The sequence below is a fragment of the Trichogramma pretiosum genome, unplaced genomic scaffold, assembly GCF_000599845.2.
Source record: "Trichogramma pretiosum strain Unisexual culture from Peru unplaced genomic scaffold, Tpre_2.0 scaffold35, whole genome shotgun sequence".
Taxonomy (NCBI): domain Eukaryota; kingdom Metazoa; phylum Arthropoda; class Insecta; order Hymenoptera; family Trichogrammatidae; genus Trichogramma; species Trichogramma pretiosum.
Window position 1 is genome coordinate 1,171,610 of NW_019640943.1, and position 19,001 is coordinate 1,190,610.

The 19,001-nt window shown below is 37.0% G+C and overlaps 3 protein-coding genes across 3 annotated transcripts in view; 1 reads left to right on the top strand and 2 right to left on the bottom strand.

Annotated features, from left to right (window-relative positions):
- Positions 1–1,111: 1,111 nt before the first annotated feature.
- Positions 1,112–5,560, top strand: LOC106653517. Its single transcript, XM_014372985.2, has 11 exons — positions 1,112–2,056; positions 2,135–2,370; positions 2,443–2,585; positions 2,677–2,762; positions 2,857–2,997; positions 3,058–3,611; positions 3,683–3,765; positions 3,827–4,011; positions 4,091–4,636; positions 4,712–4,887; positions 5,001–5,560. The coding sequence occupies exons 1-10, from the start codon at positions 1,435–1,437 to the stop codon at positions 4,870–4,872; spliced, it is 2,757 nt and encodes a 918-aa protein (XP_014228471.1). The 5' UTR covers positions 1,112–1,434; the 3' UTR covers positions 4,873–4,887; positions 5,001–5,560.
- On the bottom strand, positions 4,933–6,253 carry LOC106653519 (zinc finger CCHC-type and RNA-binding motif-containing protein 1-like). The gene is made up of 4 exons (XM_023457992.1): positions 6,163–6,253; positions 5,984–6,109; positions 5,577–5,915; positions 4,933–5,076 (listed from the first exon to the last, which is right to left on the bottom strand). Exons 3-4 carry the CDS (start codon positions 5,913–5,915, stop codon positions 4,933–4,935), a joined length of 483 nt encoding a protein of 160 aa, XP_023313760.1. The 5' UTR covers positions 5,984–6,109; positions 6,163–6,253.
- A 53-nt stretch (positions 6,254–6,306) lies between these two features.
- Positions 6,307–19,001, bottom strand: part of LOC106653515 (anoctamin-4) — a 23,967-nt gene continuing 11,272 nt past the window's right edge. The window contains exons 6-9 of the mRNA XM_014372984.2: positions 9,201–10,100; positions 7,962–8,246; positions 6,838–7,883; positions 6,307–6,532 (exon numbers count right to left, since the gene is read on the bottom strand). Of these exons, the coding sequence (XP_014228470.2) occupies positions 7,485–7,883; positions 7,962–8,246; positions 9,201–10,100 (1,584 nt within the window). The 3' untranslated portion in view covers positions 6,307–6,532; positions 6,838–7,484. The remainder of the gene's footprint in view (positions 6,533–6,837; positions 7,884–7,961; positions 8,247–9,200; positions 10,101–19,001) is intronic.

The window sequence follows — 19,001 nt, forward strand, 5'->3', positions numbered from 1 at the left end:
CTTTTTTTTTCTCATTATTATTTCAATGTTATACAATCCGGCCGATAAACAAAATCAGGCGCTGTATCGATTGAAAATTTGGTCTCGTCCTTGGCAGGATCGCGAGCTAGCGATCCACGTCGGCTCGTCGACGTAAATTCATCGCTCGAAACTCGAAGCGAGAGAGGCGAAGATTTCCTTTTTCCTATTAAATTTATACGCTCGACGAGATTTTCGGGACAATTAGTTTTTCTTTCTCTTATCGAGGACAATAAATTCGTCATCGCGAGCGCGTGACTCTCGATTATTAAGCCTCCGCGAGGAGGATTAGATTTCATCATCATCGTTTTATTCTTTGTAAATATCAAAGGATTTTCCCGCATCGAAACGCATAATAAGTGAAGCGATTTTTTCACAAAGAAAAGAATCGTTATTATACAGCTGTATCCGGAAGCAACGAAAAAAAAACCCCGAATAACAATTCATTTACACCGCTCTCGGCTTGATATATTCCTTAAAATAATAAACACGATCGATCCCGTGAGAGCTGCTGCTGCTGCTGCTCTGTGCAGCGAGTGCATTTTATTGCCGCGCGCGCGCAAAAAAAAAAAAAGATAATCGTATCGATATACTCACGCGAGCTTTTTTTGGGGGGTCGCGCGTCGTTGATTTACGATCACCGCGGAGCAAGCACTATATGATTTTATTAAAGGTAGGTATAGAGGATATAAAATGCATGTCACGATGTTATCTCTTTTTTTGGACGATGCAGCACAACGGCAATATCGAGAAGGCACGAATGATACATGCCCCCCTCGTGCGCGATACGTGTGTGATAATGAAATTTCAAAATAACGTTCGAAAATGTTATCGTTGTCGTCCGCGATTTATTTATTTATTTTTTTCATTTTTCATCAATACGTTTACTGGTGTAACATTAGAATCTCGAACTGGAGTACACAATTCGACACCGCGAAAAGTCCTATGCTACCTGTCGGATTCGCAATTGGCGAATATTTCAGCGCGCAGAATCGTTGAGGTTAAGATCATCCGGCGAATCAGTAATTATAAACGCGCCTTTTTTTTTCGTCTGCAGCAGCAGTAAGCAGGTTGTGTTGTGGTGTGGTGCTGCGCTGTGCCTGTGCGACAGATTGAAAAAGACAAGCCGGAGCAAGGCTGCAGAGCAGCGTTCGAGAGAGCTCTCGTGGAAAAATCAGTGGCTGCATCGTGCGCGTGGGTGTGTCTGTGTTCGTGTCTATGTGCGTGTGTGCGCGCGTAATCGTCTTGCCGATACAAAATAATACACATATAGTAAACGAGGCTGACAAAAAATAATAACGAGTGGGCCGAAATTCGTGCAAGGATCTTTCGGGAGACGAAATCGCGCGCGCGCGCTTTGTGTTGAGTGTGTGCATGCGTGTGTGCGTGCGCGCGTGATGAGCAGCGGTTAAAAAGATGTCAAAGAGACTGCCGAGAGGTGGCCACAAAAATGTTTACTCGCCGGCGAAGAGGCAGAGGCTCGACGTCACCCGGGAGTCGTCGAACCTGTCTCAGCAGCAGCAGCAGTCGTCCTCGAACGCCAGATACGCGACCGCGGACAGCTGCAGGCCGAGCACCAGCAGCAACGGCAGCAGCAGCAGCAACAACAACAACAACAATGGACTCGTGCCGATTCAAAGTGCCAATGCCTTCGAGGACCTGTGGGGCGACGACGATTTCGATCCCGGCGACGACGAGCTCGAGGAGCTGGACTTCATCGCGTCGCAAGCCACGCAGGAGGACAGAGTTTTCAAACCGCCGCAGCCGCCTGCGCCTGCACCGAGCAAAGTCTCGCCGGGTGCCGCCGGTGCATCGAGGAACAATGGAACCGTCGTCGTCAAGGCCAGCCAGCAATTCACCATCGTTCAGTCTCAGATGTTGGCCTCCTCGTCGTCGAGCTGCATATCCAAGGAGATAGAGGAGTGCTCCCAGGCGTTCGAGTTCGACGACTTCGAAAAGGATGTCAAGAGCAATTACCACAATTCGACGTTTTGCCCTAAACCAGCGAATTCAACGTCGAATATAGTTTTGGTCTCCGGTGAGTGTATCATTTTTGGGCCCTTTGTGTTTTTGAACCCTGTCGAGTATTTATAATTTTGTTACATTCGCCTTTCAGATGGAGAAGAGGTAGCTAAACTGAAGGAAGAGAATAAGAAACTTCTGGATGACTTCATGACGAAAGAGGGAGAGACTGAATTTTTACGCCAGCACTTGAATCAAATGCAACAGAGGTACGAAGCTGCCAAGAAAGAACAGGAGCGCATTATAAAGGAGGAAAGAATGAAATTCGAAGCTGATAGGAATGAGTTGATGAAGAAAAACACAGCTTTAGAATCTGAATTACAATTAAAGGTAAATTTCATACAAATATTTACCAGTATTATACTGCCATGAATCTGAAATTTAATGAGTCCTGAATTACAGACTTTCAATCTCAACTCCATGTCTGAAAAAGTGGAAATCTTAAAATCAGGCTCTATGAAGCTAGCTCAACCATCTGTCAATAAAATGAAAAGTCAAAAAAGTGTAATGAACGCATCAACGAATAATTTTTCAGCTTTGAATAGGTAAGCTTTTTTTTTTTATTCAATTGTTCAATACAATTAAAATTTTCAGCTGTCAATATATGTAAATATACATTTCTTTCCATTTCTATAGCTCTTTTAAAAAAACGAAAACCAAAGAAGTGAGTACACAGATTGAAGAGTCCGCAAAGTATGAAATTTTGAAAACTTCCATTATACGTGAGTAAAACATAAGTCATAAAACCAATTTATAATCAATATCAATGTCAACTAAAATAAATGCATATAACTAATATGAAAAATAATATTTTAGACTATCCTCTCAAAATAGTTCCTAGCTGTGTATTCGAAACAGCTGAATCAGAAAAATCTGTCATCGAAATCAAAATAGAAGAAAAAACGGGTAAAAAGAATTTAGCCATAGTTCAAGATGAAGAAACATTCCGAATTTTTGGTGAGTAAATGACATTCAATCATAACGAATTGCTTTTAACGAATTGCTTTTAATCAACAGAAAATCCCGAACTTTCCAAGCCAAAATTAACAACTGTGAATGGGAAGAATTTGACCACAGAATTTTATTTATGCGACTTGGCAGAATTGATAGAAAAAACAAGCTACGAAATAAACTCCACGGAATGCATTCCAAAAATCAACAAGATCGTAGCAACTGCTCGCGAGCTCCTGTTGAATTCAACTCTGGTCCTGCAGAAAATATCCGAAGCCATGCAGAACGATGACATTCGCGACATGAACGAGCTCTACATGTCCGAATTTTACGAGCTTCCCGTGTCCCACACGCACAACTTTTGCGAGGCCAAGGCCTGGTACGATCTCGAGCGCGGGGTCGAGACGCGGCGAGCCGTCGGCCTGCTCTCTCATCTCGTCAGCGCGTCGGATTATCTGGCCGATTACGTATGTGGAAATCGAAAATTGCAAGTGAAAGGCGACAAGGAATTCGAGAGCTATGCCAAACAAATGAACAGCTATAACTCCTGGTACAGAAAGGGTTGTACTTATGAATTTCTGGATTTGATTGTGGATTTTGTCACTATCGTTGGAACGATAGTAAGACTAACTTTGCTGACTCGTCTTACATTTGTAATTATTTTTCCTAAATGTATCATTTCTGTTTTCAGAGAAGATCCCATCAATTCACAGGACTGTTAATAGCTATTATGACTTTGATTTCGAATGTACAACATAAAATGAATTCCGATGGGTAAGTCATGATTGAAATTGAAAAATATTCTAAATGATAAACTTTTTAACTCATTTTACAGTATCAGGAGAATATTTACCATAGTCAAAGAAATAACATTTAGCAGGCCTTTACTCTCGACTTTTATTTCTCTTTGCAAAACAATGAAAGTTTATTCCTTGTATCCTAGTTTTGCAAATAAATTTTGTGTTGCTCCAAAACATAGTGGTATAACCTACTGGTCTGGTTCTCCTCATTTTACAAAAGGTATGATAACTTTGTACATAATGTTTTTGTAATGTTTGTTATTTATATTATGACTCTTATAAAATAATTTATATTTTAGACGCTTGTACAATAGAAGTATTAATTGCTCAACTAGAAAATTTTAAGCTGGACCCTGTAACTATGATCCATATAACAATGGATTTAACTAGATTTAGTAACGTGGCACTGATAAATAAGTGCATTCCTTGGTTGGAACAAACGATATATACGTGTAATTGTTGTTTAAAATTGTTGAAGTTTGTTCTTTTTAACTTGTGTGAATGTTCTAAAATAAATGTGGGTGACCTGAAAGAAAAATATGTCAAGACTGAAAATTCAATTGTAGAATCTAACAGCCAATTAAACAAAGTGTGTATTAATGTGAAAAAAGAATTACAAAAAGTTCAAGATTGGGAAAAATTCGAAGAAAGATACAAAGGACACTATTGGAAGGAGTTAACAGTGAATCAATACACTGCTATATCTAATGGGATAAAACTTATTAGTTATTTAGCCAAAAGAGATTTAGACTTTATGATCAGAATGCACTGTATTGAAGATGCATTTCATCTATTTTTGAGGAATTTAAATAGCAGAAAAGATATAACTTTAAGCAAAAGCGACGGTGTGAAAGTTTTTTTTTACATTATCATATCTCAAAGTTTTAATTATAATAATGATTAAATAATTTTTCTTTCAGAAATCGCGCTTGATCTTGTAAAAAAAACATTTGTATTAGAAAAGAGAGAAGAAAATAAAGTTGGAAAACATGAAGTGAATATGGTCAAAGTTGTGAGTGAGAGTTGGTCAAATTATCAATCAAAAGTTTTGAGGCTCTCAAGGCTATTTGAAAAATTGTAAAATATATCGAACAATGTAAGTAAATTTGTAAAAAAATATTTATTTTAAAACACTTGTTACTCATTCACTAATTTCTTCTTCATCACTGAAATATTCACTTTTTTTAAAACGTTTTTTTTGTCTTTCAGATGATTTTTGGTTGACTAGTTCAATTTTATCACTTGCTACGTTGTTCCTATACATTTCCATCTCTCGACGCTCTTGCTGTGGATTAGATATTAAAATTTAGATGAAAACATTTTTTTGTACAGTGCTTAGGATTATATTTTATTACTATTAAATTCATTGAGTGAATTTAATGAAAAGAACAAAGAAATTAGTCTTATTGTGATTAGTGTAGTTGCATTTTGAAGCAACTGCAAAGGTGATCAAGTGTGCCTAATTTAATTTTAGCTGTTATTCAATATAGTCCAAAAGAATAGTGTATCTTTATGTTTCATTAATAGTATATTAGTATAACGTTGTGAATAATGTATTGTCCATGTATAAGAATATTTTTATATTCATGACAATAGTTACTCAAAAGTTTATTTTATAGATAGAGTGTTCCTGTATCGATATGAATTGTATGAATTTTATTATGCCTTGTAAATTCTAAATGTTATGTTCACGTTGCTTACGTGTTAATTGTAATGTTATCCGTAACAAATTTAATCTTTAAAGTTGTAATAAATTTCTTTGGTAGTAAAAGAAAAGTTACTCACCTCTCTTTTAATAGCTGAACTTAATGTTTCATCCTCTGATTCTTCACTGTCTGAAAATGGTTGTTTCATTGACTGGTTTTCATTTAGTGCCGAACTGCTGTCATCAGAATCGTACTGTTCATTGTCGTCGTTGTCCTCGTGATGTTTCTTCCTTTTCTTTTTCACTTTTTTAGGTGGAGTTCTGGTACCTAAAGTATTTTTTTCACACTGATAAGACAAATGACCTTCTTCGCCACATTCATAACAATGTGATTTATCTGGATATTCTTTTCTTTTAATGAATTCTGTAGCTCTGCCGTTATCTTTTGCAATTGAACTTCTGATTGTGCGCCCTCCCATCTGTGTGGAAAAAAAAACTTTTATAATCATACTATTTGAGAAACAAGAATATTATTTAAAAAATATACCTCTGTATTATTGGTATTATACACACAATTTTTGGCGTCTTCAGGAGTCAAGAACAGTACAAATGCTACACCTTTGCTCTTTCTGGTGCGTTTATCCTTCACCACTGTCACTCTGAAAAACGTAAACTGCAATGTAAATTGAAAATTCCATTGCTGCGTAACGACTTTTTTCAACTCACTTGACTATTTTCCCATGAATCTCGAGTAATTTATAGATATCATTATTGGTTAACGAGAATGGTAAATTCGATATGTAAACAGTTGATCTGCTGGGAGCCAATTTGTTTGTTGCACCTGCATTACTAGTTGCTGCGCTGCTCATTTTGCGATCCAACAATCCAAATAAACAATAAAAAATTATGGAACTTGAGCTACTCAACGAGGAATTCTCGGTTTGTTTACTGTCGTCTGAAGTCTTGTTCGTGGGCTGCTGCGCGTCGTCTGCCTATTTACGAGTAAGCTAACTGTCAAGATAAAACTCCGTGTTATGTTGGCAGTAATGCACTGAATTCAATTAATTTGAAATCTCTTGCTCGAAAAATGTAGTAGCTGCGAAGAAAAAAAGATAATAATGATGATTATAACAATAAAATTATAAATTAAATAATTACGATTTTTCAACTTCAAATGGCCAGAATTCAAAATTTTGAAAGTTTGTCGTGTGAGAATAAATTTTACAAATGGACGTAAAATGATCTTCATTGATAATTTCATAGAAGCTTGAGTTGAAAGAAATAATTTTAATTTATTTGTAAGTTAAAAATGGTAAACGGCCATCAACTGAATAAGAATATTGATAAGAATATTTCTATCAAATTAATAAGAATATTTTTATCTAGATTTTAATAACTTACAAACTGCAAGACCGCGGTTTCAAAAAATACTCTTCGGATAAGAGGTCCATTGGGGAATGGAATGAATATAGGACGTTTCAATAAATATCACTATTTATTAGGAAAACGTATATTTTTATACATTTATAACGTAATATAGTAATAAATTTGTAGAAGTAGTACAAAGATCCAGTCTTGAATAGTGTTCAGGTGATATTCATAAACAGTCAGTGCGGTTCAACGATATAATTATACATTTACATGTATAAATAAGCTCGTCATCACAGTTGCGATATCGATGTATAAGTAAATAACAAACTATGCATATTTATATTTAATAAATTCTTTTTAAAAAAAAAGCTTAGGCCTTATTTGACTTAATTTTAATATAAACAATCATATAGTACGTGTAAATTGAATATTATTTGGATCAACCAAATATTTGTATAAGATCAAAATATTATCGTAAACTACATTTCTAGATAAATTACTGTGAACACCCATTGTATTAGGTATCGATAATAATTGGCTCTCTTATGAGTATTTTTAAAATTTTTTTACAGAATTCATACCTTTAACAACAAAAACATTTGCATCCTTTATAACAATTACACGAAAAAACGTCACAACATATAAAATCATTCTCTCTCTGCTTTCAAACCATTCATTTAAACGTCTCCGTTGTCATTGTTATTGTTGTTGTTGCCGCTCTTAGCCATTAATTCCGTCATATTTATCATCATCGGACTGCCGTGAACCTCCAGATCGAAGTCGGACTGCGACAGCGAGCTCTTCAGCACTCGATCCCACCTGTCGGCCACGGCCGTCGTCGGGTTATCGCCGCCGCCCAGCAAATTTGTCTCCGCTGCCGCTGCCGCCAGCAGCGAGCCGTTGTCGGCTCCGTCGAGGACGTTGAGGCAGCTCCTGGTGATGGCTGCGCGCCGAGCCTCGTGTTGAATTATGATCTCGTTGGTGATGTAGGCCTCGCGGCGTATCTTGTCGCGCAGCTTCGCGCTCATGTTCGGTATGCACCAGCGCACGATTATTATTATCACAGCCAAGAAGTTCTGCGGATCGTTATCGTCATTGTTTTAAATAAAAAATACTCGCGCAAGATGGTACATAAATAAGTCGCGGTCAAGTACCTCGAAAACGACGACGAAGGCGAGTCGAGCGGCGAGTATGTGCCAGAACAAATCGGTATACTGATACCGATTCGGCGAGTCCGGTGGTTCGCGATAATCCGGATAGTGGCAAATCTCGCCGCCACTGGTGCTGTTGCCGCTTATCATGCTCATCGTGGGATCGTCGCTCGTGTTGAATTTCGACAGCGAGTAGTCGAGGTAGCCGCCGAGAGATCGGTCCTTCGCCACGGCTAGACGATAGACCAGTCGTGGAATGAAGTTCGAGGTGAACGCTATGATGAAACCCTACAACGAACGTAAATAAAGGCAAATGTAATTTTTATACAATTTGTCCCGATTACAATATTTAGTGAGTTCTTATGATCAAGAAATTCCATTGATTTGAGTAAGATCTTAAATGATAAGTTACATGAGAACTACACTGAAAACGAATCTTAGAGGCAATTTCGACAAAAGTAGACAGCTGGATCAGGAAAAAGATATTTTCCTGTCACAGCAACATTATTGGGCTACATTTCAATGCAAAATTTTGCTAAATTTTTTGCTGCGCAGCAAAATATCTTTTTCCTGATCCGCAGCTGTTGTATTTTTGTTGGACTTGCCTTTAAGCCTTGCCAATTCACTCCTCTATGGCATTTTTATGATATAAATCACAGTTTAATGTCAATCTACATTTTGAACATAAAATGGAAATTTTTGAGCCCTAAAAAATGTGGAAAAAGTTGTAGATTAGGCCTATGCAACAAAAAATAGCTTAATTTTGATCAAATATCTTCAAAAAAGTATCCTTTATCTCAGCCCCATAAAGGGCTGAGTTTTGTGGAATTTTGATTTAGACGTTCAAATCAGTTCTATTATACAATAACTGTGCTGAAAAACAATAATAAATTTTATTTATTTCTTGCTTTTTTCACATCTGTTGGCATTCAAAATTTTTTTAACTCTAATCAAAATTCCAAAAAAATCAGACCATAAAGGATACTTTTCTGAAGATTTTGATCCCTACTAGGCATGGCCACCTAAATAACTCTGATCTGAACCTTGAGCACAGCGCCAAAATGCTAAAATAGAAAAAATAAGCTATTTTAAGATGCAAAGGCCAATTCTGCCACTTTTTTCACATTTGTTAGGGCTCAAAGACGTCAATTTTATGTTCAAAATGTAGATCGACATTTAATTGTGGTTTATATTAAAAAAATGACAAAGAAGAGTGAATTGGTGTAGGAAGTTAAAACGTACATTGGTGATGACGGAGAGCTTGGAGACCGAGTCGAGGATGCGATACCAGATGCCGATGTCGCGCACCCGTTGGCTTACGGGCCTGCGATACATCGTCAGCAGCTTCTTGGCGTCCAGCCGCATCTCCATCACGTTGTTGACCAGGGCGAAGAACGGCGCCAGCGGAAAGGCCGCGACGAAGATCGTCACGAAGCCGTACTGCAGCACCATCTCCAGGTACTCGGGGAACAGACTCCTGGGGCCCCACTCGACCAGCTTGTAGTCGCGCACCCACTGCAGATGCATGTACTTGCTGCCGCTGCTGCTGCTGCTGCTGCTGGGTGACGTCAACGGGTCCCCCCTTCGGCGGCTCACGAGTCTCAGGGTGTTCATGAGCTTCCAGAAATAAGGCAAGCACATCTCGAGGATGGCGTTCATGGTCTGCTTGCCGATCATGATGATGCAAAGCTGGATGCAAAGCTCGAGGAGGCAGCCGCCCGGGCCGCACTCCTCCTGGCGCGAGTCGAAGACCCGATTGTAGGCGCCCGGATGGCCGATGAACTTGCCCTTGAAGAAGGCTATGTAGAAGATCGAGGCGTAGTAGTTGACGAACTCGAGCAGATAGATCTTGAGGGTGAGACTGTCGTCGAACTCGGTCTGGGTGCGCTGGAGCTCGATCTCGGTGAGGCACTCGGCGAGCCAGACGTAGATCCAGTTGAACACGACGATGCAGCAGAGATTGATGCCGGCTGCCGTCACGGTGGTAAGGAGGATGGCGTAGGACGTGACCACGTTGTTGGAGCTGCCCTTAACGTCGTCGCCGTCGTTGTCGCTGTCGTTGCGAGACAGACCGTAGAGGGCCGTGAGCACGGACATCCGGTACAGCACGACTCCGAGCACGGCTGCCATCGCCACCGCGATCTACATGGGGTTTTTTTTTTACGTAATGAGTAAATAAGTGAGATAAAAATTGAAATGAAATCGGGAAAAGAGAATCGATGTATGGTTAAGTTTCCTTTTTTTTCTTTATTTAAAAAAGACATTTTTCATTGTGAGGATAAAAAAGGGAAATTTTAACAACTTATACTTTATCGTTCTAAAATTTCTTTTTATTTTTTACAAACGGCAAAAGCGAACAAAAATAAGTAAAATAAATAAACAAATAAAATAAAGACAATCAAATGAATGTATTATTAATTTCTTTGGTATATGCATTATGAATAGGGGTGGGTGATACCTAAAAAAAGTATCGATACTCAAGAATCGATATTTGTAAAGTATTTATTCTTTATAGCACTGCGTGGCATAAGTTCACATTTTAGGCACGCTTTTCGGTGGCATAAGTCGCACACTCTGGCACCGCTGGGCGCTGCGTTCGCATCACACTCGCATACGCTCGTGCGCTAACCTCACTTCGCGATACCAGTAAGTGCGACTTATGCATCGGAAAAGGGGGCATAAATGTGAACTTGGCACAGTACTATAATAGTACATTTTGCACCTAGGGAGTGAAAAACTGGAAAGTCTCGGAGCACGTGTAATTTATCATCCGAGGCGAAGCCGAGGTTTGAGGTCATTTTCTGGATCAATTTCCGATATATTAGTTTTCAAAATATATTCTTGTTGCATATATAAAGACACAACATCATGATATAAATCAGCCATCGGGTCTCGAGTTTCTGAATAGATGGGAGTTACCGATTGCAATCGCTCATTCACCTCGGTAAATTTTATGATGATGAAGTACAGAAACTTCATATACAACTCCGTTGGCGGGTCGTCCAAAATTGTAGATATATTTTTTGCTGTCTCATCTTTATTTTTGGCATGGTTAATTTCTTTTTCGAAATATACTTTTAACAGCCATAGCTTTTGGTAGTAACACGTATTGGTGGTAGACAGGTTGACGCACGCCATAAGTATACGTGTTGTTTTTGTTTTGATGCATCATTAACGCGTTATTTATTGTTCATAAGCTACCAAATAAAAATACAATAATTATGGGACGTAAAGTAAACTAAAAGAACTGAAGGAGGCGACTAAAAAAATATTATTTCTTCGATCACATGAAAAAATTATCATCACGGTAATTAAATAGAATTTTGATTGAAATAACAATATCTTTATTTATTTATGCACTTCATTTTATTCATTGTTTGGTATTATTATGATATATAATATTTTCAATTATTTTTCAATAACTACATATTATCTGGGTTTACTAAACGTATTTAAACATAAAGAAAATCAATTCATGACAATGACATAATTAAGCCTTAATTTATACATTTGAATTCTCATTTCGAGTTCAAGTTGGCTATACTGTGACGATCGATAAAACAGAACGATCAGCTGACTAGTGTAGTCGCCCGTGTCACAACGCTGCCCCCAGCCTAAAGTAACATTTTGGTTTTGCGCAGCGGGAGTAAAATGTTACTTTAGGTTGAGGTAGGCGGTAGCACAAAAATGTTGTACGATACTCGTGACATAGGGGACAAGTGTTACTTATGCCACTAGTATCGCAAAGTACTATTAAAGTTTCGATTTTCAGAAACAAAAACAATTGGAATTATTGAACATTTAAATTTTTATTTTAAATATAACTTAATTTACAAATTATTTAACATTTCAATAATATTATTATATATTAGCATCATATTTGTATGAGTTTTGGGTTTAAATCATATTTAAATGATATTCATGGTTTAAATTATTTTCTTGCATCCATTAATTTATGAACTATTAAAATTTTAATTTATTGTTTTAAATGTAACAGTTGCATTTTTTACATCCAATCATGCTCATCTCTTGAACTTAGGAAAAGCATCGTGTTTAAATGATCTCCATTTAATCGATTCCTGATATCTGATCAAAAAATATTACTCTAGGTTACACAAATACTCTAGCTTACAAAAATATTACACAGCTCTAGTTTTTATTTTTGTGATGATTTTCCGGGCTGTGACCGCGTTGTACGGTTCAAAATTTTTTTTCCACACGGCTAAAGTCAGTCGTGTATAATCATTCTTCTCGCTCGTTTTACATTATTTTTTTGCCATTCAATTTGTAACCTTTTTGGAGCTTTTCTAGCTCGAACAGGTCTTTCATTATTACGTTTTAATACATTTTTTATTACATTTATTTTACCGTCATTATCTGTTGGACCTACACCCATGAAACAAATATTATATAAATCTTCGTTTTTCAATTTTTCCAAAATCCTCCGACAGCAGAGAATCGGAAGCCGATAGTGTATCAGCACCCAGAAAGGATCTATCGCCCAGTCCAGGAAAAATCTTCTAGATACCTTTTCGACCAGATGCGCGGTGCAGGCTTCCAACTGCCTTGTAGGAAGCCAACGTATTTTATTCGGGAAATCCTTGTTATGAATCAGTAGATCTCTCACCTCTTTCGCTGGCAACTGAATCAGATCGTAAAGCGAACTTTCGGCTTCGCCCTCTCTTTCCGACCGAACCGTCCTTATCGTTATCTCTTTCGCTCGGCTCGCAAACTCCTCGTCGTCGAATAAGCGTTGTTCGGCATCCACCCCTTTCTCGAACAATTGGCCTTTGGAAAACGATTTCATAATCAACAAGGCATCGCCTTGATCCAGCTCGTATCCTTTATTCTCGAGATGTTCTACGCAGGCCAGAACTTGACACGCCGATTGCAATTTATCACAAGGACTTGATACATAAAGTCGGCTGAAGTAATCGTTGTCAGGAAAAACGAAGTTAGACACATCAGCACCACGATCCAATAGTGTACCGACCAAAATTGGCTTGAGATTCGCTACGGCCAATTCAAGCGGTGTTCGTCCTTTCTTGTCCCTGACGTCGAGTTGCACCGACCGATTCAACTCGTCGTTGATCTCGAAGAATAGTTTATCCAAACCATCATCGTTCAAATGCGGGTATCTTGTGCACCTTGCATGAAGAGGAGTTTCACCCGCCTCGTTGGTCGAATTTGGACTGGCGCCGTGCCTCAGCAGCCAATCCATCATCTTGCGATCAGAGTAGAACATGGCATTGTGAAGCGCTGTGTTGCCCCACTTGTCCCTAGCCTCGATCTGCAACGGCTTATTCGACTCGTCCATGATTTTCAACAAAATTTCCACCGAGAAATCGTATCCGTGACCAGGCTGACTGATAACGTGCAGAAAAGTGTCTCCTGCCTTGTTAGGCAAATTGGCATCGGCGCCTCGTCTCAGTAGCAATTCAACCGTCGTGGAACTCCTTCCCAACCGGCTTTGCAGTGCCATGTGCAGTGGTAAATCACCCGTCGATTGCACGCGGCGATTGGGATCCTGTCCAAGCTCGAGGAATCTCTCGACTAAGTCGTCGAAGCCGCACGCGCAGGCCACGTGGAAATGTGACAATCCAGACTCGTCGATGTAATTAACGTCGTTGTATATTAGGAAGAGATCTCGAGCGATGGACTCAGCTCGATCGAAGTTATTACCGTACAATACGTAATTTTTTATCGAATGAAGCGGTGTCGTGCGGCGCAACTCCGCTCGGTCAGTTTCGACATCGAGGTCAGGCGCGTCCCTGTAGCCGGAACAAGCCACGAATTTGATGATCAGTTCTCCTGGATTATGATCAAGGTGGAGTTTCATCAAACAATAATTCACTGCAGTCGAGAGGATACGTTCAATCTCGTCTCTTCGACAGTAAGTTAGTAGGTTTGGAAGCGGACCCTCCCAATACAGAATCGGAAAATAATGTTCTTCGAGATCTTGTTTGGTGAACGTATATCTGTTGTATAATCGCTCGAAATTATTACGGGTGCACCCGAAGTTTTGAAAAGAACGTTGAACCTCATAAAAATGATCCGTGTACGTCGACATTTTGCACGCTCGAGCTTGCACAACACACGCGGTAATCCTATATATTAAGCGTTGAATGAGTCTCGCGCTAAGAGTTCTGGCCTCCCCAAAAAATCTGGAAAACCGATGACTAAAAAAAAAAATAATTTTATTATATATATACCTTGTATTTACAATGTATATGGGTCAAAATAATACTTTTTTACGAAACCGTGCGCACGTATGTCACCAATCTTGACGCCCTTTTGGTATTTTATAGTACATGGTAAAATGGTCGCAAAACCAGAATTTTAGACCCCCTCCCCCTTCCTACCCCCCACTTCCGGTATAAACATCCATTTTCGATCTATATTTTTTCTGAGGACATGAAGCAATTAAAAAATCTGAAAAAATTCACAAAAATACTTTTCAACAATCCAAATAACCATGAATTTTTTCAGATTTTTTAAGTGCTTCAGGCCTTCAGAAAAAATCATTGAAAATTCTGAAAATCGAGATACGGCGATATGAGCCGATATAGTAAACGGAAATTTTTTCAGTTTTTTATTGCATTGAAAAACATAACCTCAATTTTTTTCAGATTTTTTCAGATGACCTAACGCACTTTTTGAAGCCAAAAGCCGCTTTTTTTGACGAAAATAATTTTTTTAGGACAGTACGGAGCCTCGAAAAATCTGGAAAAAATTTTTTCTTGATCCCCTGGGCGAAAGTACGCGGTTTCGCCATCGATTTCGATGGCAAAAGTTTTACTTTTAGCCACTGCTATTTCGCTTTTTTTTTCACTGCGCGTAGCTTTGTCACCTAGCAACCGTATATTGTTATTCGAGGTTTTAGTTCGGATAATCAATCTTGTTTATAATACGTAGCGAAATGAGCCAACGTGTTATTGAAAATGAATTTTCAGCGACCAAAGACTCCGACGATAAAAATGAAATTTGTCGAAAATTCGAAGAAGAAGCTGACTTGATTAGGCTATAGCCGGTATATGCTAGTTCAAATATAATACAATCATTGGGAGTAAATTCAATTATAAATTCTACGACAAATACTCCTAAATCTTTTAAAGATTGTACTTTTGTTAATTTTATATTTATTAATTCAATCCAATCTAATGAAGAATCATAATTATAATTAATATTAAAAAATCAATTTAATTGTAAATAAACATATATATATGAATATGTACTTGTTGTTTTCGATGCCCGCCCCCCTGACCAGCGACACTCGCTGCGCTCGTGCCGCAAATGTCAGGGCGGGCATCGAAACAAAGCTCTGATTTTTCAGCTAACATTTTTGTTGAAAATCCAAAAATTGATTGACTGACTCATACTTTCGACCGGGCATTAAGAAAAATAGTATACGGCACGCGTAATGTACTATTTCTCGTTTTTTTCATTAAAATACATGATCTCAAATTTTTTCAGAGTTTTTAATTGAAGGCGATAGCTTCAAGGGCCGAAAAAAGCTATTTTTAACAAAAAAAGGTTCCTAGAACCCGATAGTTACGGTGAAAAAATTTGAAAATATTTTTTTTTAATTCCTTGACAAATTTCAATAAATTTTGACCGTTTCAAAATTCCGATTGAAGCTTCCTAGCTCAATCTAGAGCATCAGAATAGTTTTATAATTTCTTAATGTGTCTTCATAAACGTCTTCAGAATTTTGAATTAATCTTTGGTTTGCTCTAGATTGAGCTAGGAGGCTTCAATCGGAAACTTGAAACGCTCAAAATTTATTAAAATTTGACAAGGAATTCAAAAAAAATATTTTCAAATTTTTTCACCGGAACCATCGGGTTCTAGGAACCTTTTTTTGTTAAAAATAGCTTTTTTCGGCCCTTGAAGCTATCACCTTCAATTAAAAAATCTGAAAAAATTTGAGGTTATGTATTTTGATAAAAAAAACGAGAAAAAAATTTAGCAGATTTTTCGAGGCTCCGTACTGTCCTAAAAAAATTATTTTCGTCAAAAAAAGCGGTTTTTGGCTTCAAAAAGTGCGTTAGGTCATGTGAAAAAATCTTAAAAAATTGAGGTTATGTTTTTCAATGCAATAAAAAACTGAAAAAATTTCCGTTTACTATATCGGCTCATATCGCCATATCTCGATTTTCAGAATTTTCAATGTTTTTTTCTGAAGGCCTGAAGAACTTAAAAAATTTGAAAAAATTCAAGGTTATTTGGATTGTTGAAAAGTATTTTTGTGAATTTTTTCAGATTTTTTAATTGCTTCAGGCCTTCAGAAAATATATATATATAGAAAATGGACGTTTATAGGGGTGAAGGGGGTAGGAGGGGGTGGCGGTCTAAAATTTTGGTTTTGGGACCATTATACCATGTACTATAAAATACCAAAAGGGCGTCAAGATCGGTGACATACGAGCGCAGGTTTATTAAAAAAATTCTGAGCCTTACCCATATACATTAGACTGGAAGCAAAAAAAATTTTTTTTATTTTGCCCGGACCAAGCGGAAAAGTGATCTATGTACCAAAAAAATAGTCTGTGAAAAATTTTAGCTCATATAAATTGAGATAAGTAAAGTATTTTTAAGTATACAATCTTTAAGAATTTTGTACTTGCTCATTATTGACTTTAGAAAAAAAAATTATTTTATTTATTTCGACTTTTAAAAGAATTTTCAAGTCGAAAAATCACGTTTTTTTTTCATTTGCATAATAAACAATGATTTTGTTAATATTTTGCAAAAATAGTACCGGATTCTGAAAGAACACACCCAAAAACCCCTGGATATGAGTTTTCGAGAGAAAACATCAACTTTATCTATGGTTTTCAATCGATCAAACATTTATGCGCAAAATTGCAATTTTGGGCGTTAAAGGGTTTGGGTATAGTCACCAGAGCGCGCACGTATGCGCACTCACATGGTGTCGTACACACCGTGCTCCGAACGATATCAGTATTGTACCTGCACGGGCGCACTCGAGAGCTCTCTGTATCTATCTGTACCACATTCTTATGTAATTCCTAAATAAAGCCTTAAGTAATTAAAATAGAACAATTGTGTTTAATCAATACATTACAGGGTTAAATTAATTTTTTCCGCTTCTTTACAGCAATATTCAAATGGCTCTGTAGCCGTCAATTTTTAAGCAAATCAAAATCCAAAATCGTCAAATGAAAGGTCTTTTTAAGACCTTTAATATCCTTTTTTCAAAGTTTTGATTGCTTCAAAATTAACTGCTGTAGAGCCATTTGAATATTGCTAAAAAATGGAAAAAAATCGCAATTTTTCTAGTTTTCTAATAGCTGAGGTTCGCTCGGAGAAACATCAATTTTTCCTAAACTCCGGGGTATTTTTTCGTGTCTTTAAAAAACGAAAAGATTGAATTAAATTTATTGAAAATTTGTCCACTAGAAAAAAAGTTATGCAATAATCAGTGCAAAATTACTAGAAATACGTCCTTTTTTTATCTTTCAACCTCTGTAACTTGGCTCGTATTAGTGCGATCGAGCTCATCGACATCTCATTTTGAAAGTAATGACCTACACAATGATGTAGTATAATTTTCATGTTAATAAAATTGTTTATAAAGCATTTTGTAGACGTTTATAAACGTAATTTTATGGATCTGAATACTTTCCATTTGTTTATACGCCTTTTTCGCTGAGATAAATTATTAAAACAACGTGTCAACTCACAAGGAGACCACACGAGATGCGGGTCACCGAATGCCTTGAAAATTTTTTTTTGGTCTACTGGTAGCTAATAATGAACCCCTGTATGCTTCGTTTCATCCAATGAATCCAATGAAACGAAGCATACAGGGGTTCATTATTATCTGCCAGTAGACCAAAAAAAAATTTTCAGGGCATTCGGTGACCCGATTCTCGGGTGGTCTCCTTGTTAGGGTTTTCACATCAGAAAGTATGTCTTTATAGTACTTTTAATTATTTAAACCAATCGCCGCATCAGCAATCATATGTCATAATAGATGAATAAACTTTTTGATGCAAAAGAAACTCGTACAAAATAACAATTTTACATAAATAATGAAAACATGTCAATATTTACATTTGACTTTTATGATTTTTATTCATAAAATTACATACAGGACTTTTAAGACAGGAGTGTCTTTTAAATTATTCCTTATCAAAACCTGAAAAAGGGTTCTAACGCAATTTAAAATAAAAAACGAGATAAGTTATATACAAGTTACAGATGTATGAACTCGGCTCATAATGCAAGTGGTGCCTGCACAGCCCATTTATGGTCCACAACAACATAAGCTCTAATTAGTTCAGCACTGAATAAATTATCATTCACTCAGATGCTTCTCAGAAGTTTCTTTACCTATTACTGTACATATATCTGAATCTTTATCATAATAAACACAAGTGTGAACTGTGTGCTTGAAACTCTTGTATTCAAGTTCAACTTTCAACCATATCAAAGGGACGCACTTATTTGAGTTGAATGCTGCAATTATGAAGCCATGAAAATACTATGTAACTATTAAAATGTTTTGTTTTTAACATAAAATGGTCTTTTTACAAGTCTTTTCACATCAGAAAGTATGGTACGTTTAAGTATTTAAGCCAATCACCGTATCAGCAAACATTTCATCATAGATGGTTAAACTTTCTGATGTAAAAAACACTTGCACAAAATAACAATTTTACATAAATAACAAAACATTTCAATATTAATACATTTGCAGTTTCACCTTGTACCTTGTAAAGTGTAGGGAGATATTTATTACTCAGTGGATTGAAAAAAAAAAAATCCACACAAGTTTCTTTATCTTTTACTGTACATAAATCTCAATCTTTTATGATCATAAAAAACACAAGTGTGAGTAGGCAATTACCATACGTATTACTATATCTATTATAAAATACACAACTGTGATGTTTTTTACTAATACTATACAAACAATAGCAATAATCATGATTGATACAAAGCCTGATTTTATTAATTTTATTCATAACCCCAAAAAGTTGAATCATATTATAATACTAACAATTTTTATGGACA

What these genes read in the sequence shown, in the direction of transcription:
- LOC106653519 (XM_023457992.1), bottom strand. Translation starts at nt 5,915, where the DNA reads ATGGGAGGGCGCACAATCAGAAGTTCAATTGCAAAAGATAACGGCAGA. An exon ending in GTTCAGCTATTAAAAGAGAG is followed by an intron (nt 5,077 to 5,576) that starts GTGAGTAACTTT and finishes TCTAATCCACAG; the next exon opens with CAAGAGCGTCGAGAGATGGA.
- LOC106653517 (XM_014372985.2), top strand. Translation starts at nt 1,435, where the DNA reads ATGTCAAAGAGACTGCCGAGAGGTGGCCACAAAAATGTTTACTCGCCG. An exon ending in AATCTGAATTACAATTAAAG is followed by an intron (nt 2,371 to 2,442) that starts GTAAATTTCATA and finishes CCTGAATTACAG; the next exon opens with ACTTTCAATCTCAACTCCAT. An exon ending in CATAAAATGAATTCCGATGG is followed by an intron (nt 3,766 to 3,826) that starts GTAAGTCATGAT and finishes CTCATTTTACAG; the next exon opens with TATCAGGAGAATATTTACCA.